The sequence below is a fragment of the Mauremys reevesii genome, linkage group 16, assembly GCF_016161935.1.
Source record: "Mauremys reevesii isolate NIE-2019 linkage group 16, ASM1616193v1, whole genome shotgun sequence".
Taxonomy (NCBI): domain Eukaryota; kingdom Metazoa; phylum Chordata; order Testudines; family Geoemydidae; genus Mauremys; species Mauremys reevesii.
In genome coordinates this window covers 4164867-4188362 of record NC_052638.1, presented here as the reverse complement: position 1 = coordinate 4188362, position 23496 = coordinate 4164867, and the positions used below count along the sequence as shown (strand labels likewise).

The following is a 23496-nucleotide window of genomic DNA, read 5'->3' as shown; positions in this document are numbered from 1 at the left end:
CCCATCCTTCATGTCAAGGGCAGAGTACCAGTCTCCAGGATCCAGGGAAGGAATAATGGTCTCCAGGGAAACCATGTGGAACTGCAACCTTACCATGAATTTGTTGAGTCCACGCAGGTCCAGGATGGGCCGTAGCCAGCCCTTTACCTTGGGAACTAGAAAATAACATGAGTAAAACCCCTTGCAAGGATGTTCTGGCTACCTCCTTGCCCTCCTCTAGTAGGGCCCTGAACTCTTCCCTGGACTCCTGAGGAATAAGTTTTTTGAACTTTTGCACTGAGTTCCAGGTATTATAATTGTAGCGGTTCAAGAGGGCCTGCTGGTTAGCAACCCTGAGCTGCAAACCGCCAGTAGAATAAATTTTGCACCCAAATAAATCCAGGCGTCTTAGATTTAGGAGTGGGAGCTTGTTGCCCGTGTCTTTCCCTCTCGTTAACTGACTGTACAATGAGGGAGCACAGCTGGGGGTGAATATACAAGTATTCATGGCCCTTGGAGGGGACCAAATACTTCCTCTCCAACCCTTTGGCAGTGGGCGGAATAGAGGCCGGAGATTGCCAGATCGTAGTGGCATTAGCCTGAATAGTCCGGATAAAGGACAAGGCTATTCTGGTCGGGGTGTGGGCCGAGAGAATGTCCGCTACAGGATCCTTGACCTCCACCACCCCCTCCACCTGGAGGCTCATGTTTTGTGCCACCCTGCGGAGCAACTCCTGGTATGCATGGAGACCTATAGGTGGGGGGCCAGAGTAGGACGTACCCGCCACCGCCTCGTCGGGCGAAGAGGAGAAGGAAACACCTGGGACTAACAGGTCCTGGGGAAGGTCTTGCTGGGGAGGGTCCGGCTGCCCTAGGTCCACCACGCTAGTGGCATGGGCCTGAGCTGAGGGCAGAGCTGTCGCCTCCGAACCACCCAGGGGAGGGTGACTCACAGTAGCCTCCGGCACTAGGGGCTCCGAGTGGGCAGAGCGAGAAGCCCCCGAGGGGACACTTTGGGCCTGATGGTATGCCCAAGGGGTCCAAAAGGACCATTGCGGAGGTCCCTGACCAGGGTCCTGATCCTTGTCGTGCCATTGGTCAGCACCGTCTGCATCTTGGTCCTGGACACGATAGCCACTTTCTGCCTGGGAAGACCTCGAGGTGGGACGGGACAGCCAAGATGGAGCCGAGCGTGTATGCTGGGTCGCCTTGTCGTGTGGTACCGCTCCGCGCCGTGGAGATGGGGATTGGTGCCGTGGTCTCGAGCGGTACCGCGATCCTGATCGGGACCGACAGCCATATCAGAGCCGGGAGGCAGATCTGGACCTCAGCAAAGATCTATGGGTGGAATGGTGCCGGGATCGACTCCGAGTAGATTGGCGCCCAGACTGGCGTCGAGATTGGTGCCGGGAGCTGGACCGGTACCGACCGTACTGGGAAGAAGATCTTCATGAGGTGGAGTGGCGTTGCAAGTGCGACTTGTGCCGGGACTGCGAGCGGTGCTGTGAATGCGACCAGCATCTGGATCGGGACTGTGACCGGGATTGGGACTGGGATCAGTGTCGTCCTGTGTCATTCTGCGACGGAGGACACATCATGGAGGGCTTTCCTTTCGAGGGAATAGCCTGTACCAGCAGCACCGAAGGTTGCGACGGTCTCGGCTCGGTGAGCGCCATCAGGTCGCATGCCGTGGAGAAAGTCTCCGGAGTGGATGGCAGCCCAAGCTTGACCACAGTATGCATCGGGGAGGTTAACTGTTCCGGACTCGACAGCCCTTGTGGTGCTGGAGTCAACAGTACGGGGTTGGTGTCTTTGCGGGATGGTCCAACATGGGATGCGGCTCCGAGGGAGGCACAGGTGGTGCCGGCAACTGCAAGGGGCAGGAGGTTGTTTATGCTGCTTCTTTGGTCCTGGAGACAGTGAGCAGCGCTGCACTGGTAGAGGTGCTGGAGACGTCCGGTGCCAGGAGTCTTTGCCAATGTCTGGACGTGGTGCTGACCCTTCCGGTGCTGCAGCCGCGCTTCGAACCGATGAGGACATCGGAGCTGCTTCAAGCAAAAGTCCCACTCCTTTTTAGTCCGTAGCTTGAATGCCTTGCAAATGCGGCACTTACTAGACTGATGGGATTCCCCCAGGCACTTCAAACAGGAGTCATGCGGGTCATCCATAGGCATCGGCTTAAGGCAGGCTGAGCACAGTTTGAAACCTGGAGACCTAGGCATCAGCCCAGGTACTGGGAGGAAGGGAAGGGGAGGAGCCCCTTACTCCCAACAACTATTTACACTAAAAAACAATAACTATTAACTACTACTAAAGAACTAACAACTACTTTTAAAACTACTTACAACTATAAATGAGTGCTACACTATGAGCTAGGGAAGTGGAGTTCAGCTAAGCCACAATCCACAGTTCCAACGACCGTCATGGGCAGTAAGAAGGAACTGAGAGGGCGCTGGGTCGGGGTATATATCCGGTGCTGTAACGGAGCCACTCCAGGGGGCGCCTCAGCCGACCCACCGAGTGTTGCTAGGGTAAAAATCTTCCAACGATCGTGCACGCAGCGTGTGCACACCTAATTGGAATCGATATGAGCAAGCACTCGAAGAAGAAGCTATGTTAGCATAGCCCTCTAGCATTGACACCATGTACACTGACAGGAGGAGTTCTTCTGCCTACATAGTACCACCACCTCCCCTAACAACATCAGCAATACTGACAGAAGAACTCTTCTATCAGCACAGTTGCATCTACACTGGGGGGTTTGCCGGCAGAACTACGTCAGCTACAGGCATGCATTTTTACACCCTGACCAACATGGCTAGGCCAACAAAACTTTGCAGTGTAGACCCGGACACTGTGTCTTCTTAACAGTCATAGCACAAAGGTACATTGCATTTAAGACCTGAACCAAAGTCTACTGAAGTCACCGGAGTCTTTTTGCAGAGGAGTAGCTATGTCCTTATGCTATTTTAATGTATAAAGTGCTTCTCAAGCCACAAAACACATCAGACATAGAAATCCTGCACTAAGGATACTGCAAGGAGACATGCGCACCTAGAAGTATGCAGTGGTCACTTCGTATGGGAACATACACACCATTCAAAGGTAGATGAAGCCTGGGGTCTGCTCATTCTGAGCTTGCACTCAGGACACCCAGCCACTCTCAAATCAAAGTGACCCAGTTACCAAAAGCTCTGGGGTTCAGGAGTCTCCACACTCTGTAGGATTAGCTCACCTTTGGCTGTACAGTAAGCAGTCAGACTCTTACTGACTGAATCCATGGGCCTATCAGCACTGCCCTATCTGCTTACCTCATAACTGTGTGTTGACCCAACAAAGACCTTTCCAATATCTAGCTGGTCGAAGCTGAAGAGCAGCTTGGGGCCCATCCCTTCCCCTTTGATGCGCAGGGGGAGCCGGGTCTCACGGCCTGTGAAGAATATCCAATTTTCAGTAAACAAAATATAGGAATTGCCACCCTGGGTCAGTCCCATCTAAGCCCAGTGTGACCCTGGCTGACTAGGGCATGCTAGAGTGTAGTTAGGTTAATTCACTTGTGTAGATCAAAGTAATGGTTAGATGTATACGTGTGTATTCAGATGTTTAAACTTCATGAAAACTAGTGGAATGCTACTGGTATTGTTTTTGCTTATCTGTTCCTGTCATAATGTAATGGCAAACATTTACATGGTAAACACCCTTGTAACTAAGATACCCATCAAAGAAATCTTATGAAAAGCTAATGAAGGACTTAAGGACTTTAACAGAAATGCAGATTTCACAGCAAGTGGTCATTATATATATAGTGTGACAGACCCAAACCAGTGGGGTACAGGAGTCTGGTAGAGGGCAAATATACTGGTCACTGGCTGAGTAGTTTTCTGTTCCCTGAGTGACCAGAGCAGGGGCTGCACTAGAGTAATCAGGAACCTGCTAGAACCAATTAAGGCAGACAGGCTGATTAGATCCCCTGCAGCCAATCAAGGCAGGCTAATCAGGGCACCTGGGTTTAAAAGGAGCTCACTCCAGTCAGGCCAGAGGGAGCCAGAGGAGAGGAAGTGTGTGTGAGGAGCTGGGAGCAAGAGGCGCAAGGAGCTGAGAGGGAGAGGGAGAGGGAGAGGCTGTGCTGCTGGAGGACTGAGGAGTACAAGCGTTGTCAGACACCAGGAGGAAGGTCCTGTGGTGAGGATAAGAAGGTGTTTGGAGGAGGCCATGGGGAAGTAGCCCAGGGAGGTGTAGCTGTCATGGAGCTGTTACAGGAGGCACTATAGACAGCTGCAGTCCACAGGGCCCTGGGCTGGAACCCGGAGTAGAGGGTGGGCCCGGGTTCCCCCCAAACCTCCCAACTCCTGATCAGACACAGGAGGAGTTGACCCAGACTGTGGGGAAGATCACCGAGGTGAGCAAATCCGCCAATAAGCGCAGGACCCACCAAGGTAGAGGAGGAACTTTGTCACAATAGTCAGAGGTCAAAGGTCTAAGTGCTTTCCTCACTCACCATCAAAAGAAAAGGCCGTGTTAACAGAAACACGCTCAGCTTGCTTTCTGTGTGAAGAGACTATACATACCATCCAAAGAAAGATCCTGTGTCTCTGGACTGTTTAGATCCAAACAGGACAGAATAATTGAATGAGAAAACAAAGACTCCCAGAATTATTCTAAGTAGCCCTGAAAGACTTTTGGGAAACTGGCAGTTTATTACATCATTGCCACCACTTGGAGTTACAAACTGTCATTTACCTGTTGTTATATTTTACCTGCTTTAATCTCTCAATAACTGTAATTCTTTTTTCTTAGCTAATAAACCTTTAGTTAGTTTACTATAGAATTGGCTGCCAGCATTGTCAGAATCCTACTTGGATTCCATGCATGCTAGTGAATTGCCCTATAGCTATTTGAATTTGATGGGAATAATATGTGGGCACAGGCCCCGTTACAGAATTGTGGGGGCCTGTGCACTATGGAAATTAGGTCCCCCATCTTCCCTAAACTAAACAGCCAAGCACCGCAGTCCCATACAGGCCCCAGAATGCCCCTTTTTTCAACCCACAAAGAGCTCCTGAAAGCCCTTCACACACCCCTGAATGCCTCTCTTGCTCCACGCACAGCCCTCCAAATGCCCCTCCTGCCCCCCACTTCCCCCAAATGCCCCTCCCGCCCCCAGTTCCCCCTGAATGCCCCTCTTGCTCCACGCACAGCCCCCTGAATGCCCCTCCTGCCCCCCACTTCCCCCAAATGCCCCTCCTGCCCCCAATTCCCCCTGAATGCCCCTCTTGCTCCACGCACAGCCCTCCGAATGCCCCTCCTGCCCCCACTTCCCCAAATGCTCCTCCCGCCCCAGTTCCCCTGAATGCCCCTCTTGCTCCACGCACAGCCCCTGAATGCCCCTCCCTCCTTCTACTTCCCCTGAATGGTCCTACCATTCCCCTCAGCCCCTGAATGCCCCTTCTGCCCCTACTTCCCCTGAATGCCCCTCCCACTCCACATATACACCATCAACCCTCTACCAGCCCCACCTATCCTGACTGCCCTCACACACACCCCAGCAGTGCTGACATACATCCTGCTCACCACAGCTCCCAACACCTTAATACCACTGGCCACAGCCTCCAACATCCCCTACTCTCCCTCAACACCCTGGCCCCCACTTACATTCCCCACAACTTCCCCCACCATCCCCCACTCATTCCCAACCCCTCACACCATAGCCCACCTATAGCTCACCCTTATCCCCACACCCACCATCTCTGGGACCTTCCTAAGCACTAACCAGCACCCTCTGCCCCCAGCTCCATGCCTGGGATGGGAGCAGAGCTAGAGCGGATCCTCCCAATCCTGGCCAGCCAGCTCCGTTCACTCCTGCTGCCCGCGCTGCACTCACGTGCTCTTGCACCACTCCGTCATGACGGGGGCAGGGTGAGGAGGAGGCTGGGCCAAATCTGAGTGAGTGGTGTTGTGCTCTGATGCAAGGGGCCACAGCGCTGTTCAGTTTTGGGGATTTTGCTGGTTGTTGGGGGGGGTCCCCTGAGATGGAAGCTCTGTGCAAGTGCATAGAGGACACATTGGTTAATCCAGGTCGGTGTGGGCATAAGATTTATAGTGACCTTAAATGGTCACTTCCTTGCCTTTAAGTCCTTGGGTTTTATAAATGACATGATAAGCAAGGAGACTGTGGTCATTTAACAAATTTAACCTGGTTTTTAAATAAAAAAATATTGTTTATGGAAAAACAGTATTTTGTGGTTTCTTTATAACTTTCATTTTAGCTATTCTTTACAGTGCAAATAAATGGGATGGACATAGCACCAGATTATCAAATTAAAGGTGTGACTGGCACTAGACTCAGGAATCCAATGGAGCTTTTCCATACTGAGCTAATATGATCTAATCTAGGGCTCAGTCCTACAAGGGGTGCTAAAATAGAGCTTTACAATGGACACTGGATGCAATCTTACCTATGAAAAGGCTACTTCCTTTCCTTAATACCTCCTGACTTACTTCACAGGGTATGTGCTGCACTGAGCTAATGGAAAAATAGAAGAAATCTCTGTACATACTCAGTCAAATCTGAAAGTGAATTTTAACTGGACTGTTCTCAGCTCTTCCATGTTTGTTTTCTACAAACACTCAGAGCTTAAGTTTTACTAGCATGTATATCTAGAAAAGCTTATTCTGAGCTCAAATATTTGCCAAAAGCAAATTTCAAATGGCCTGTCTCCTTAACTGTCAAATTTGCAAGCTATGCTGTATTGGCTAGTTACGCAATCACCTGATCCAGAGACAGAAAGACACAGAGTAATGAGCCACAGCCTCTGTGCAAGTGGACCTATGCAGAGCCCCACTCGTGTAGGTGCAGGGATTTGCCTGCATAATTCTTCTGCAAGATCAGGGCCTAATAAAGTAAGAACTGTAAACATTCATAATGAGCTGCTTGCAAGCACTCTGTGCATTAGTCACTGAGGAAATTCCTGAATGGTACTCGCTACACATGAGAAATTGGTGAACTAGAAGATGTAAAATTCAATGAATAATGGATTAAAGATTATTTGCATTATAGTTACGCCTGGAGACCTCAGCCAAGATCGGAACCCCATTGTGACAGTCCCTGCCCTGAAGATTATAAAATCTCCATAGTTAAGACAAAGGAAGGTTCGTTATTGCCATTTTTCAGATGGACTGCTGGGGCACAGAATGATTAAGTGACTTGCCTGAGCTCACACAGGGAAGCTGTGGAAGAACAAAGATCTCCCAAGTCCCAATCCAGGGCCTTAACCACAAGACCATCCCTCCTCTTAATCACTGCAATTATTTGCTGAGTTCTAGTTCTGCTATTACTGTCAGTCTAACTGGGTGGATTTCCCCCGCCTGTAAATAGCTTGCATCATGCAGCGGCTTTCCTACTTTCTCCTTTCCCTCTGCAATCTGCTCACTTATTAAGGCTCTTCCCTGACTGCTGTATTTTGTTCCAGATGTCAGCAAGGAAAAAGCCTGTTCCCTTTGCAGCATACCGGGGACTCCGGTAGAAAGCTGAGTAACACTCCACTGGTGGGAGACCTAGATGCCTAGGATAAGGAGCAGAATGTCGAACGTGGGATTCCTTGGCAAGGGCTTTTCAAACAAATCTTTCCTTCAGTAGGGCTGAGAAATGAAGACCAACCCTTGCAGCTGGTGGGTGGGAAGACAATTTGGTAACAGAAGCCCTCTTTAATTATTGGAGGTGCTGTTTGCCAAGTAAACCCTATGCAATTACTATGTAAGTAAAAAGTACTTGCATGACATTTGTATCCTTTATGGAAGTCAACAAATGACTGTGCACAGACCACAGATTATACTATCCAGCAGCTCAACAGGAGTTTGGCTGCCAACAGATCAAGGGCCTGATGTTCCTTCCATCTCAGAAACCCACAGGCAGGGAAATACTCCACTAGGAAACCCACAATGTTCCACTGATACCTCCACAGCCTCCAGCTCAAGAGGAGTGCCTTACAGCAAGCTGAGCAGGACCAACAATGAGCCCAAGAGGTACTGCCCAGCTCCAGGAATGTTTCATAGAATCATAGAATTCAAGATCAGAAGGGACCATTATGATCATCTAGTCTGACCTCCTGCAAGATGCAGGCCACATAAGCCGATCCACCCACTCCTTTAGCAAGCGACCCCTGCCCCATGCTTCGGAGGAAGGCGAAAAACCTCCAGGGCCACTGCCAATCTTCCCTGGAGGAAAATTCCTTCCCGACCCCAAATATGGCGGTCAGCTGAACCCCGAGCATGCGGGCAAGACTCTCCAGCCATACCCTCTGGAAAAAGGTTAAGAATATCATATCATTGACCCATTGTACTATTTACCAGTGTGGCACTTAATTGACCTATTGACTAAGCCCGTTATCCTATCATACCATCTCCTCCATAAACTTATCTAGCTTAATCTTAAAGTCATGGAGGTCCTTCGCCCCCACTGTTTCCCTCGGAAGGCTGTTCCAGTATTGCACTCCCCTGATGGTTAGAAACCTTCGTCTAATTTCAAGCCTAAATTTCCTGACTGACAATTTATATCCATTTGTCCTCGTGTCCACATTAGCACTGAGCTGAAATAATTCCTCTCCTTCCCTGGTATTTATCCCTCTGATATATTTAAAGAGTGCAATCATATCTCCTCTTATCCTTCTTTTGGTTAAGGAAAACAAACCGAGCTCCTCAAGTCTCCTTTCATACGACAGGCCTTCCATTCCTCGGATCATTCTAGTGGCCCTTCTTTGTACCCGTTCCAGTTTGAATTCATCCTTCTTAAACATGGGAGACCAAAACTGCACACAATACTCCAAATGAGGTCTCACCAACGCCTTATATAACGGGACTAGCATCTCCTTATCCCTACTAGAAATACCTCGCCTAATGCATCCCAAGACTGCATTAGCTTTTTTAACGGCCACATCACATTGCCTACTGGTTTCATGTTGGTTTCAGACAGCAGAGTTTACTGGCTGTCTCCACAAGGGGTAACAGGCAGGGACAGTGAATCAGTCACATCTATCTAGGGGAGGGATAGCTCAGTGGTTTGAGCATTGGCCTGCTAAACCCAGGGTTGTGAGCTCAATCCTTGAGGGGGCCACTTAGGGCTCTGGGACAAAAATTGGTCCTGCTAGTGAAGGCAGGGGGCTGGACTAGATGACCTTTCAAGGTCCCTTCCAGTTCTAGGAGATTGGTATATCTCCTATTATTATTACCTATCAGAAGATGCTTCCATGCCAGTGTCAGCTGAGATGTGCATAAAGTCATAAAGGGAGCAGGACACAGGCGGCTCTCAGCTGCAAATGCTGGGGAGCCTCCACTGCACTGGGCCTGAAAAGCATTGCACTTAGTCCCTAGGGGGCTGCATGCATCTAGACCAGGGGTGGGCAAACTTTTTGGCCCGAGGGAAATTGCTGGTGGGAAAATTGCATGCAGGGCCATGAATGTAGGGCTGGGGCAGGGGGTGTAGGAGGGGGTGTGGTGTGCAGGAAGGGGGTCAATCAGGGCAAGGGATTGGGGTGCATGAGGGGTGCAGGGTCTACAAGGAGGCTCAGGGCAGGGGATTGGGGTGTGGGAAGATGTGGAGTGCAGTGGGGAGCTCAGGGAAAGGAGTTGGGGTACAGGAGGGGTTCAGGGTGCAGGGGGGCTCAGGGCAGGGAGTTGAGTGGCAGGGGGCTCAGGGAAGGCGGTTGGGGTGCGGGAGGGGGCTCAGGACAAGGAGTTGGGGTGCAGGGTGCAGAAGGGGGTTGGGGTGCAGGAGTGGGCTCAGGGGTTGGGGTGCAGGGTGCAGAAGGGGTTCGGGGTACAGGCTCTGGCCCAGTGCTGCTCACCTGGAGCGGCTCCGGGGTGGCAGCAGTGCACAGTGGGGCTAAGACAGGCTCCCTGACTGCCCTGGCCCCATGCCACACCATTCCAGGAAGCGTCCGACACCACATCCCTGTGGCCCCTGGAGGAGGGGGGCCAGAAGGCTCCGTGCGCTGTCCTTGCCTGCGAGTACCTCCCCCAAAGCTCCCATTGGCCATGGTTCCCCGTTCCTGGCCAATGGAAGCTGCAGAGGGCGGTGTCAGGGGCCGCAGGGACCTGGTGCCGGCCGCTTCCTGGAGCAGTGTGGGGCCTGTGGCACCATAGGGGTGGCAATCCTGCAGGCCGGATCCAAAGCCCTGATGGGCCGGATGCGGCCCGCGGGCCGTAGTTTGTCCACCCTGATCTAGACTCACTTTTCCTCCTCTCCACCCACATGCATTAGGATTACAGGACTTGGTCCTGCTAGTACTGACACACATGCCAATCCATTCCGTAAGGCTCTGCAAGACGGCCTAGGGAGAGGGGCTGCTGCTGGGCTGCGTGGCAACAGACTTTAGGATGGGGCCCTGCCGTGTATGCAGTCATGCCATATGAGCCATAGTCAAGGCAATGATTGGGAGCCACAGGCCACGTTTGTAACTTTCTGAAAATCTGAGTGAAAGCTACTATATTATGTGGTCCATATAACACATTGACGGACCTTATTTTGACACAGATGATCTCCATGTATTTAGTGACTTCCAGACATTGCATCCTGAAGCCTTGCCTCTGGGGTAGCTTAGCACCACCAGGAAAGCCTCACACCAGGGCTAGTGTTGGCAACCCCACGACATGAAGACCAAACACACTAGTATGTTATGCTTATTGTGCCATTGGGAATGCTGTACCTGAGATGTCACAGTAGATGGTTCTGTGATAGACTTTGGCTTCTCGGGGCTTAAAGATCACATTAATTTCAGCTGTAGAATTTGGCCAAACATCTCCCTCCTAAAACAAAAAAGGATAGAGCAGTTTCAACTACAGATACACACTTTTTAAAAAAAAAAACAAAAAAAAGGAAAAACTGAAGGTATGATGCCATTTGGATTTACTATTAAACACACTGTAAATATAATTGCTTTATTAACAGCACTTCATGGCATGGGTTTCTACCATGAAATAATGAGGATAGCATGAATATTCTATCCAGATACTACTGCCTGGTTAACCATACTAGAGAAATTTAAGAGACTGACCTTGTAAATCATAGACAGGCAAAGTGGGTGAGGTGATATCTTTTATTGGACCAACTTCTATTGGTGAGAGACAAGCTTTCGAGCTTAGACAAAGTTCATCTTCAGGTCTGGGAAACTTAATCAGAGGGTCACCGCTAAAGACAAGGTGGAACAGATTGTTTAGCATAAGTAGTTAATAGATGTTTCAAGGAACCATCCAAGGTGAAGTGGCCTGTTAACACCCCTCCCATCATAAGGAGGAAAGGAAGTGGGAGGGGAGCAGTTGGTGGGGGTTGATAGTGGGTTATAGATTGTTGTAATAGACGTAAAACCAGTGTCTCTATTCAGTCCATGATTTTTAGTGTCTAGCAAAGTTATGAATAAAAGAGCTCTGAGTAAGCTCGCAAGCTTGTCTCTCTCACCAACAGAACTTTGTCCAATAAAAGCTATTTTCTCTCTCACCTTGTCTCTAATATCCTGGGACTGACACGGGTACCACAATACTGCATACTACTTCTAAACCATAGACAGCATCTCGTTTCATTATAGAGCCATTGGGCCCAATTTTGCTCTCACCCTGATTCAACAACTTCCAAGGAGTTACTATGGATTTACACAAGTTTAACGAAATGTAAAATCTGTTCCAGTCGCTCCAAACAAAACAAAACCCAGCCCAAGTTGTCTGAGGCTTTAATCTAGCAGAAGGAGAGGTAAACTGAGACACAAATGATAGTTTTCCCTGGCTTAGTTAATACAAAGCCGTAATAATTATTCAATGCTCTTTGTTCTACTATTCCCCCAGTTAAATATAACTAATTCTATCACTTCACATCCTGGCAGTCTATTCCCAGAGCAGGCGTATGGACACATGCAGTATGCAGCAAATTTTGTTTGCCACACTATCTACTGTCTGAGGCTTAATGTACATCTGAACAGCTCTCTGACTTTGTACATTTCTCTTTAAAAGGACTAGGTCAGGGCTGACTCAGTGGCTAAGCAGTAAGATCTGATTTTCCATCCTGGTTGTCGTGATCCTCCAAACAGAAAGCTGCAGAGCCCACCGATTCAGTCCCTCAAAAGCAAAGGGTGCTTGTCTACATGAACGCTTAGTTCATGGCAAGCTGGAGTGTAAAGCTCCCTCAGCCCAGCCTGTTGCGCACTAAGTGTCTGGGTGCATCCTGCTGATGTGCCCAAACAGTTCCCTCATGTGCTTTGATCTACGCTGTTTCAAAACAGGGGTAGATCATTGCGCACTAGGGAACTGTTCCTGCACAGCAGCTCACACAGACACTCAGTGCACAACAAGCAGTACAGAGTAGATTTACACACCAGCTTGCTGCGGACCAAATGTTCATGTAAATGAGCCCTAATACCAACCCATCAGCTGAATAAAAGCAAAATCACTGATGTACTTGAATGAGAAAATCACCTTAACCCCTGGCCAGAAGGACGATGATCATGATGGAGGTATTAGAAAAGGATGGGGGTAGAAAGCAGAGGAAAACAGGATGCCCGCAGGCTTGCAATGGGAACACGGATGTTGCCACTGGAAAGAGGAAAGCAAATGCCAACTGAGAAGTGAGAGTGGTCCTATTTCAAAGCTGTCAGCCTGGGGAGTCCATGGTATTTTCTTCGTTAGCGTTTGTGGGGCCTACCATACAAGACAGCAAACTGGTGATGGTGCGTTAGGGTACTGTCAGTGTGGGTCTGTGTGTGCCAAGGTTTATGGACAGTTATGTCAGGGCCTAGGGCCTTCTCAGTGGGGTTGTCAGGGTTCAGCAGACTTTGGGCTTCACATAGCCAGGCACGATACAGTTGCAGATGTCAAACAAGGTTTCCTTTAGATGGCTGGAAGGGTTAACTTGCAGCAAATACCTCCAGCTCACTGGGAGTCAGCACCATAACGTCAGCCCAGTGAGTCCAAAGCAAGCTAAATTCGGTGTCTCTTAACATCTGTGCTGTTCAGCCCAGGTGCAAAAGTCCTCTCAGGCCAGGGTCCAGGAAGTGTGCTTTCCGCCCTGAACCCAGGGCCTCTGCCATAGCCCAAACACTACTCCTTTGTGAGTCCCTGCTCTCAGCCTCACCTTTTAGCCATGGCAAGTTGCTTCAGGGCAAGTATTTCCCCTCCCCTTCAGGGGAGTGAAGGTGGGGATACATTCACCCCAACACAGCGGGGTTTAAAAACATCAGAAAAGGAGCTGTGTCAAGGAAACTCAGTTCCTTAGACCTACAGAGTAGTAAATGCAAAAATTCCAATGGAACACTTCCTAGAGCGCATCAAAACCCTGATCAGTCCATCATCATAAATACAAAACACATTGTCCAGCTATGATCACTCTTACATTGATTTCAATGGGGTTATTTACACTTAGGTGAAATCCAAATCAGGCTTGGGACCTTTAGGGCTCGATCCTGCTTCCATTCAAAGCAATGGAAAATCTCCCTGTAACTATAATGGTGCAGGCTCAGGCTCTTGGACTGACTGCACAACAAAGTGCCTGTTTACTGTCGATTTAGTGTGGATTGCGAGCCAGTCGAGTTCGATGGTCAGTTCAAACATCTTGGCCCTAAAACCCACTCTCCCCAAGCTGGCTTCCCCATTACTCAAAGGCTGACAGGTGAAATGGAAGCAAGGGCAATGAAACTCATAAGCAAAAACAAACGTATACAGGAAAGAGAATTAAAAAGTACAGGTGCCCTTGCTAACAACAGTGTGGTTTTCTAGCTGAGTGGGTTTGGCTGACTTTGGGATTTGATGAAATCCAAGGCCAGCGCATCTGTGACACAGTTATGACTGACACTGCACTCTTACCCTGCCGTTTCCGAGCTCAGTAACGGGACTGACAGGGAGACAGACTCGACAGGACACACAGGTTCGGGAGGCCGGGTCTAGAGCCAGGGATAGATATGGTAAACAGGCCAGAGTCAGCAGACGCTCCCAGGCCATGCCAATTTAGTCTCGTTATTAGTGCCCCCCAAAACAAATTGCAGTCTTTTCCCGTTGTGAACAGGTCTGGATTTCAGGTGACTGGCCTGTGGATTGTGAACTCTTATTTACCGCCTATATTAACGCGATCAAGGTAAGGAGAAGTAAGCTATGGTGCCATGTGAGATTCAGGGTACGTCTACACTACAGGACTATTCCGAATTTGCATAAACCGGTTTTGTAAAACAGATTGTATAAAATCGATTGCGCGCGGCCACACTAAACCCATTAATTCGGTGGTGTGAGGCTAGCATCGGCTTCTGAGCGGTGCACTGTGGGTAGCTATTCCCTAGCTATCCCATAGTTCCCACAGCCTCCCCCGCCCCTTGGAACTTCCGGGTTGAGATCCCAGTGCCTGATGGGGCAAAAATCATTGTCGCGGGTGGTTCTGGGTAAATGTCGTCAGTCACTCCTTCCTCTGGGAAAGCAACGGCAGACAAGCATTTCGCCTTTTCCCTGGATTGCCCTGAAGATGCCATAGCATGGCAATCATGGAGCTTGTTTTGCCTTTTGTGACTCTCACCGTATGTGTACTAGATGCCGCTCACAGAGGCGATTCAGCAGCGCTACACAGAAGCATGCTTTGCTTTTGCATGACAGCAGAGATGGTTACCAGCTATACTTCACCATCCAAACCCTTCCATAAATTGGAACTAAGATGATCATGGCTACCAGTCCTTTTGTACCATTTGGGAATGACTCCTGAGTCAATCCCTCCTTTTTGGTATCTAAAAATAGAATCAGTCCTGCCTAGAATATAGGCAAGTGTACTAGATAACCACTGTATCATAGAACCAGAGAGCACAGCTGCTCTGTGTCAGATCCTGCAGAAACTATGATCTGTATGCTATTCACAGGGGGTGCTCCTGTAACAACCCCACCTGTTCATTCCATTCTTCCCCAGCCTTTCTGGGCTTGTCCCCACTTGTGTGATGAAGTAATAAAGAATGCAGGAATAAAAAGACATGGTGACTTGTTAGTGAGAAATGAGTGGAAGGCAGCCTCCAGCTGCTATGATAGTCCAGACAGGACATTAAGCAGTGTGTAGGAGAGGAGCCCAGCATCCTCTGCTAGTCCAGGGCAACTGAATCTGTTCGGGGCTGATGGAGCTCAGCCCCTGTTGCTATGATGACGATGGTTACCAGCCATACTTCACCATCCACCATCCACCAGAAAATTAGGCCAGGCGCCCTTGATCGACCTGACGGATGCTAGTCAGCATGGTTACTGCCCCATGTGCCAATAGGCTGATGACGAGGATGGTTACCAGTCCTTTTGTACCATCAGCCACCCATGGCAGGGGGGGAGTGAGGATGTTGGCTGCAGCATCGTGTCTATCTGCAGCATTCAGTAAAGATAGGGTGACATGTAAAAGAGTCAGAGGATTGTTTTCCCTTTCGCTTCTGGGGGTGGGTGGGGGGGGTGAGTAGATTGCCAAGCTATGCCCTGACCCACCACGGACACTGTGTTTGACCCTAGAAGAATTTGGAGCTCAGCCAAGAATGCAAATACTTTTCGGAGGCTGCAGGAACTGTGGGATAGCTTCAGTCCTCCAGTCCATGAGCGTCCATTTGATTCTTTGGCTTTCCGTTACGCTTGTCAGCTGCAGTGCGCTGAGTCCCTGCTATGGCGTCTGTCTGGAGATTTTTAAAAAAGGATTCTGAATTTCATCTTCTGTAACGGAGCGCTGATAGAACAGATTTGCCTGCCCTTACAGCGATCACATCCGCATGGTCCGTGCTGGAGCTCTTTCTTTATTTTGATTTCGGACTGCATCGCCACCCGTGCTGATCGGAGCTCCACGCTGGGCAAACAGGAAATATTCAAAAGTTCGCGGGGCTTTTCCTGTCTACCTGACCACTGCATCCGAGTTCAGATTGCGTCCAGAGCGGTCACTGCTGCACTGTACCCTAATCCGATATGTTAATAAAGAGCCATTAAAATCGATATATGGTGCCTCCTAGTGTGGACGAAACGCCTAGTGTAGACCAGGCTTCATACTCTGGGCGCTTCAATCCTTAGCACAACTTGGATGCTAACACTGCTGGCTCTGAATAAAGACACTGCATTTTGTTGAAAGCAGGAACTAGGAAAAAGGGCTACATTAAAAAACAGCTGCTTCCATCAGAGGTTTTCAGAGCACTTCACAAACTCTTAACAAATGTTGCTTCACAATCGTGCTGTGTGGGAAACATGGGTTTCTTCCTGTTTTCCACTATAGGGAAATTGAGACACAGAGCGGGTCTTGCCCAAGACCAAACGGCATGTCAGTGTCAGAGCTGGGAATCTCTCTGTCTATCCTATGGTACTTCTCTGGCCCCATCACCAAAGTATCTGAGCACCTCACAGTCTTTCCTGGATTTATCCTCACAACCCCCCTTTGCTGGGGTTCTTGAGGCACAGAAAAACTAAGGACCAGATTTGTAAAGATACTTAGGCATCTACATCCCATTCAGGAAGTTAGACACCTAAATGTTGTTATGAGCTGGGCTAAACCTTGTTATGGGTTGAGTTAAAACCCCATTGAGGTTGATATGTTAATTGAAGGGTGAATTCACACCTAACTGTAAGCATAAGCCACCCCCAAAGACAACAGAGCTGTATGAACTCACCCAGAAGCTTTTGACTGAGCATTGTTTTGGGTAGGAGTGTGTGTGTGTGTGTGAGGGAAGAGAGATTACACAAAAACTGAGGACAAGGAGAGAGAGAGGCAAGAAAGCAAATGTGAGCACAGTGTGACCCTGGAGGAATCAAGAGAGAGAACTTTTGGGTCTCATATTTGCTAAAGAGACTTGAGGGCTGTAAGCTAACAAACTGCTCCTTTTATTCAGTGGCTTCTGAGTTCAGAGACATAACATTACACCAAATAGCATACCAGACTCCATCAATTTATGCTCCCAGCTGGAATATTCCCAGGGCCCCAAACTTTGACTAGCAATTGGATCGAAAAAAGGACAATTCCTTTAAAATAGGATTATGACTTCCCTAGGGTGACTTCCCCAGGGTCACACAGGGAGTCAGTGGAACCCAGGGGTCCTGGCTTGTAGCCCTATTAAACCAGATTCCCTCCTCGCTCTAGAAACAGATGGCAAACTGTTACTCCAGAATTTGCCATTCCTTAGCGTACTCTAGCATTTGACAGTAATGCAGTCAGCAATTTCGTATGTTAAGCCACTGCCAGCTGAAAACCACACATCACGTAGCTAAGAAAATCTTAGGCCTAAGAGACAAGGCCAAATAACTGCATGTTTGCAGTTTTGTTATCAGAATGGGAGGTTGGGACAAGAAGTGAAAGTTCCATGAAAATACTGTAGAAGGATTGCTTGGACAATGACCTTGGTTTTAGGTGCCTCTAATATGTAAGTTTTATTGTTGTTATGATTACAAATGCTTTGCTGATAAGGAGACTAATGAATTGTTATTGGCAGTTGCTAGGGAAATTGTTAGCCTATTAGAGGCTATTATGAGTCATGTGCTTTGTTTGGAGAAAAATTATAAAATGTTTAGTTAGAAAGAGTGCTTTGAAGTAGTCCAAGGAAGCTTTCCTCTGGGCAAGGATTTGACACCTATGTTCCCTAGCAGTCAGACGGAAGGAGTCCCCACCCCCCATCCAAAGCCTGGCCACTGATTCCTCAGAACCATTTCAGACTTTCATAGAATCATAGAATCTCAGGGTTGGAAGGGACCTCAGGAGGTCATCTAGTCCCGCCCCCTGCTCAAAGCAGGACCAAACCCAACTAAATCATCCCAGCCAAAAACCTCTAAGGAAGAAGATTACACCACCTCCCTAGGTAACCCATTCCAGTTCTTCACCACCCTACTAGTGAAAAAGGTTTTCCTAATGTCCAACCTAAACCTCCCCCTCTGCAACTTGAGACCATTACTCCTTGTTCTGTCATCTTCTACCACTGAGAACAGTCTAGATCCATCGGTAGTTGAAAGCAGCTATCAAATCCCCCCTCATTCTTCTCTTCTGCAGACTAAACAATCCCAGTTCCCTCAGCCTTTCCTCATAAGTCATGTGCTCCAGCCCCCTAATCATTTTTGTTGCCCATTGACTTTGCTTGTGCCAATCATTTATTAGATGGATGATTGATTTATTCCTCACTTCGCCTGGAGAAAAACCCACTGCTTTGGGTTCTGAAAACCCTGGGTAACAACACCAACTATCTGAATGGTGGGGAGATAGGGTGAGTTCCAGAGGCTGAGTGGACAGACAGCCTGCTGGGTTTTCTGAACACAGACTGGACCTGGCTAGGAGGAAAGGTGAAGGAGGATGGTGGAGCCACATGGCCCAGTTTGCTGGGAATCTCCCGGTATTGCATTCATTTCCTGCTGTGATTCTTCTTTTGGCCTGCAATGATGGAAAAGCAGATACAGGAGAGAAATATGTAGGAAAGGGAGGGGATGGACATGGGAGAAAGTGAACATATCACTTGACTCTCCCCAAGAAAATATTTGCTTAAGAGTGAAGGCTGAAAGTGTATTGAAGGGAGTCCGGCTAACACTCTCAAACAGTCCAGTGCTTCCTTTACAGAAATGCCACACCTAGTAAAAACCCAAACTTTCAAATGCCTGGAGACAACCAGCTGGCTCCCCAGTGCCATGTCATGTGTCACTCACTATCACCCCACCAAAATGTAACTTCCAGGCTGCTGCTCTCCAGTATGCCTGGCTTCGTCCTATTTCCCTGCTCGGTTCACATCCCCTTGACAATCCCTGACGTCCTTGGTAGTTTGTACCATCTACAGCTTGTCCTGCCTTCCAAATGCCTTATGTACAAATTGGAATCGGTCCCAACCCCCAGCAACGCAAGACCCCACTCCTTTCCTTCCATATGCAACTGCCCTCTGCGGCCTTCCCAATGGCCAATTTGTAATCCAGGTGATCAATGCCTCTCTTCTTAGCTTTATCTACAAGATTTCTGTGTGACATTTTATCAAACTCTTTACAGAAATCCAGACAAATGAGGACTGCTTTTCCTTTATCTATTTCATCGGCTTTTCACAAAAGTCAATCAGATTTAGCTGACAAGATTTAGCCTTCTACAAACCAACGCTGATGTCTGCCTGGCAACTCATTTCCAGCTAAACCACCTTACCATGTTATCCCTAATGACAGATTTAACTATATTACTTGGAACAGAGGTCGAATCAACTGATCTGCAGTTACCAGCATCAAACCTGCTGCTCTTTTTTTAAAGCGAGCTTTACATCAGCCTCCCTAAATGCTTTGTTCCCTGCCTTCGCTCTATGACAACTTCAATATCTGAGAGCTTGATTCTGAAAGTTCCACCCCTTCCCTCCTATAATTCCCTTGGGGGAATCCCATCTGCTTGTGGTGACTCTGGAATCCATCTGTGTCTCGGTGCAGTGATGGGGTAGCTCCTCTGGATTTCCAATGCCATCTGCCCTAATTCTGTTCTCCAGTTTTCTTCTGCTGTGACTAGACTTGCAGAGCACAGGCCGCATGGACTGAACTGGGAGTTGCACCAGGGATGGACCTGGCCCTATGCACTTAGCTCCTCTTTTATTTCCTTTGTCCTCCCGCTTCCTCCATTATGGCATCTGTACCAATCTCCAATAGACCCAGAGCATTGTGTAAGAGTCTGTACTGAACTCCATACAGCTGGGCAAAAACAGCACTAGGTCGTCCCAAGCCAGACAATTGGAGGGAATATTCTGATTCATGGTGGAGCACCAAGGACGGTTTTAGGCAGGGAATGTGAGTCCAGTGTACTGGATAGTAAAGAACGTTACATGGCTTCTCATTCAGTCCAGCTAGCTCAAGGTAACATTTCCAGGAAGCTTTCAGAGTGCATGCTCCAAAAAAGGAGATGCACCCGCCATGTGTCTGGCTAGGAAGTTATTACATTTCCTTGTGGATGCAGGCCTTGCCACTGTTATCCATGCTTTTGTTATTTCAGGATTAGACCATTGGAATGTGCTGTACCTGGGGCTGCACCAGAAAGCTATTTGGAGACTGACGCTGCTGTAGAAATGCATAAACATGCTTGGCTGGCAAAGCATTATCTGCTCTGGCTGCCTGTTAGTCTCCAGGTGGAGTTTAAGGTGCTGGTTATAACCTATAAAGCCTCGAGGGCATGTCTACACTGCAGCTGGGCCCATGCCTCACAGCCCACATGGACAAACTCATTCCAGCTCCACTTGCGCTAGCACACTAAAAACAGCAGCAGGAACATTGCAGCATAAATGGCATCATGAGCCGCCTGGCCAACCTTCTGGGTCTGAGCTCGGGTGCCTAGCCCAAGCCACAACCTCCGCACTGCTATTTTTAGCATACTACCTTAAGCAGAGCTTGCATGTGTCTGTCTATCCAGCTCCCAGCTGGAGTGTGAACATACTCTAAATGGCTTGCAACCAGCCTGCCTGGAGGACCACTCTCTCATCGAGATCATACTGCCGTATGCAGTCATCAAGGGCAGCGGAGCTGGATCCCCCTCACTAGAGAGGGCGGTTGGCAGGGCATTCTCTGTGTGGGCTCTGGTATCCAGCACTTGCCCCCGCCTTGGTCCAAAATAGCCTGCATTTGGTGACCTTCTGGGAATGCTGCTACCTGTCTGAGAGGGTTTGGGGAGAGGGTTGAGGGAGGGCTTCCCAGAATGGCAAAGGGGTGGAAATGAATGTCTGTAGCAGCCTGTCTGGAATCCTGACAGACTGATTATTTCAGTGCTACTAGGATCTCACTGTCATGTAATCAATGTGTTAGGGTGCCTACATCCTTGGATAGGCTCCTTTTTATCATTTTAAATATAAATGCATTCATAAAAAACTATATAAAATGTAGGCGCATCATGCACATGTAATGCCGACAGACCCCAGTTGTTATTGAAGTGCATCCCGAGCTTCAAAGACTTCCCAGTTGAAATTGTGGACAAGCCCCACTTGTAACACCGACAGACCCTGGTTGTCAGCAGCTGGGATTGAACCTGGGACTTCTGGAGTTTAGTGCATGAGCCTCTACAGCATGAGCTAAAAACCAACTGACTGTAGAGCAGACGCATTAACTCTCACTAAGTGGTCTCAGTACCACTAGTTGGGACAGAACACCACACCCAGAAGGTGTTTGGGGTACACATATGCCTCCTTTAGGTGTGTTTATTTGGTATGCTTCAGAAAGCCACACAGTGACACTTCAAATTACTGACAGAGGAGGTGCTGGGAGAACCTAAGGCACAATCAGATCCAATTTTTCTAAGAGCCCAGAGGAACCCTACCCTCAAATAGACTAGACAGCGCTCCTAGGGATCGTTTTAATGTAGCATTATTGCTGGAATGTTTCACACACACCTTCAGTCAAAAGCAAACCTGCCCATACTAACTACGAGGCCTGATAGCTCAAAGCCTCTGCTATAAAATCAGTGACCTGTAGAATTCTGTGTGTTTGCAGTGAAAATTTCAGCAGAATTTGGGGGGGGGGGGGACAAAAAAAAAAGCCCCCTTCATTGCAATTGTCAGTGGGCTTGTCAATCAGACAGTCAGCGTGGCTCCAATGCTAGCTGGATGGATAATCTCCCTGAGCCACACATGCACACCCAAACACACTTTTTCAAAAGGAAAAAATTCTCAGTAATTTTCACCATTTTTTCTTTCACTCACTCACTCACTCATGCCCGTCACCCCAATCGGGGTATGGGCCGCCAACCACAGATCTCCGGAGTCCTCTATCCTGGGCCATTCGCTCTAGCTGGTTCCAGGTATAGCCCATTTTTTTGCTATCAGCCTGAAGGTCGCGTCGCCAGGTGTTTCTTGGACGGCCTCTTTTCCGCTTGCCTTGGGGGTTCCACCACAGTGCCTGTCTAGTGATGTTAGTTGGCTGCTTGCGTAGTGTATGTCCTATCCAGCCCCACCTTCTCCTTCTGATTTCTTCCTCTGCTGGGAGTTGACGGGTCCTCTCCAAGAGGTGGATGTTACTGATGGTGTCTGGCCAGCGGATCTGGAGAATCCTTCTGAGGCAGCTATTAATGAAGGTCTGGATCTTCCTGATGGTTGTTTTGGTTGTCTTAATCCTCTTCATTTTAGTTCTGAAGGATGCTGTGATGATCCTGGGACCATGTGCCTCCCAACCAATCAGTGCTCTCTGTGCCTGCTTGGACAACATGAAGCCTACTCCCTGTGTGTGGGGTGCGTCGCTCTCTTCATGTCCTGAATACAGCAACAGCTCTCCTGTCAATAGTCATCTCTGTCCAGCTTGCGTCCATCTTGTCTCACTATGCCGTCTTTCCTGACTCATACATGGTCCTCACGTTCCATGTGCCGATGGTAATCCTCCTGGTTGCAAGAAGGGTAATCGGCTTAGTGGCTTCCTCGCGGCTTTCACCACCCAGCGTCATGCATCTTCGAGTTGAAGACCCTTCTTTTTCTAGGCTAAAAGTCTCTGTTATCTCTATTGTTGGCGTTTCTGTAGCAAGTTGATTTTTTTTTACGGGGTGGAGTTGCTAGCCCCACGCCCAACCCTCCTCCTTTACCCTGACTTGGGACAGGCAGATGGCCCCAAAGGACCTCTCTGGTGGAGTATTTTTTTTTCTTTCAGTGTTAGCATATGCCAGACTGTAAACTAGAGAAATACTGAGAGTTATTTCTCCTGGGAAATTAAAATAAGCTGTACAAGAGTCTCTGTACATTTCTGTAAAGCCATAGAAGAACAGGAGCTGCTGGTTAAAAGACTATGCTTCACTACATGCCCTTTGAGACTAGCTGTTACAGGTATGTGTGCTTCTAAACGTTTTTAGATGAGGATAGGTTAGCTTGGGCAGCTAAGTCCTCTTGAATCGACATGTGGAAAGCTACAGGGGACACCTGCTCCTAAAGAAATAACAGATACAAAACTGCAAGCATGATAGTTTAGTGTATATGGCTCAATGGCAGTCAGAGACAAGATACAACACCCCTTTGTGTTGTATACCATGTGGCAGTTGTATCATGATACGGCACAAAAGGAGGTACAAGTGCAACCCACACACCTTCTGGATGTGGTGTTCTGTCCCCTCTAGAGCCACTGAGACCACTTAGAGAGCGTTAATGAGGCTGCTCTACAGCCTTAGCTATTAATTATGTGGCTTTTAGCTCATGCCATAGAGACTCATGTTTTTAGCTCCAGAGGTCTCACGTTCGATCCTGCCCGCCGACGACCAAGGTCTGTCAGTGTTACACAAGCGTTGTTACCTTGCTGTGTTACATATGGTGTAAAGCAGTGCAATACAGGCATTCTAAGCAATGTTTAGCACATATAGCACTCTACAAGTCCAAAGCACTCTTGGATATATGGCCTGTAACATCTATAAAGTGGTGCTACATTTGAGTGCCTATCCTTGAACATCTAGGGCCTGATTTTCAGAGATGCCGAGCACCCAGAACTCTCAAAAAAGCCAGTGGCTCCCATCAGCTCTGAAAATCAGAACCTAGGCTATCTGAAGTTAAGCACCCCAAAACCGAAGCATCTATAATGAAAGGCCATTGTGTAAAGTTGGTCCTCACTGATTTA

The 23496-nt window shown here is 48.5% G+C and overlaps 1 protein-coding gene across 1 annotated transcript in view; it reads right to left on the bottom strand.

Annotated features, from left to right (window-relative positions):
• The window catches only part of HYDIN (HYDIN axonemal central pair apparatus protein), a 399212-nt gene that overhangs the window by 272697 nt on the left and 103019 nt on the right, over positions 1 to 23496 (bottom strand). Inside the window, exons 11-12 of the mRNA XM_039503100.1 lie at positions 10680 to 10779; positions 3291 to 3409 (exon numbers count right to left, since the gene is read on the bottom strand). Of these exons, the coding sequence (XP_039359034.1) occupies positions 3291 to 3409; positions 10680 to 10779 (219 nt within the window). The remainder of the gene's footprint in view (positions 1 to 3290; positions 3410 to 10679; positions 10780 to 23496) is intronic.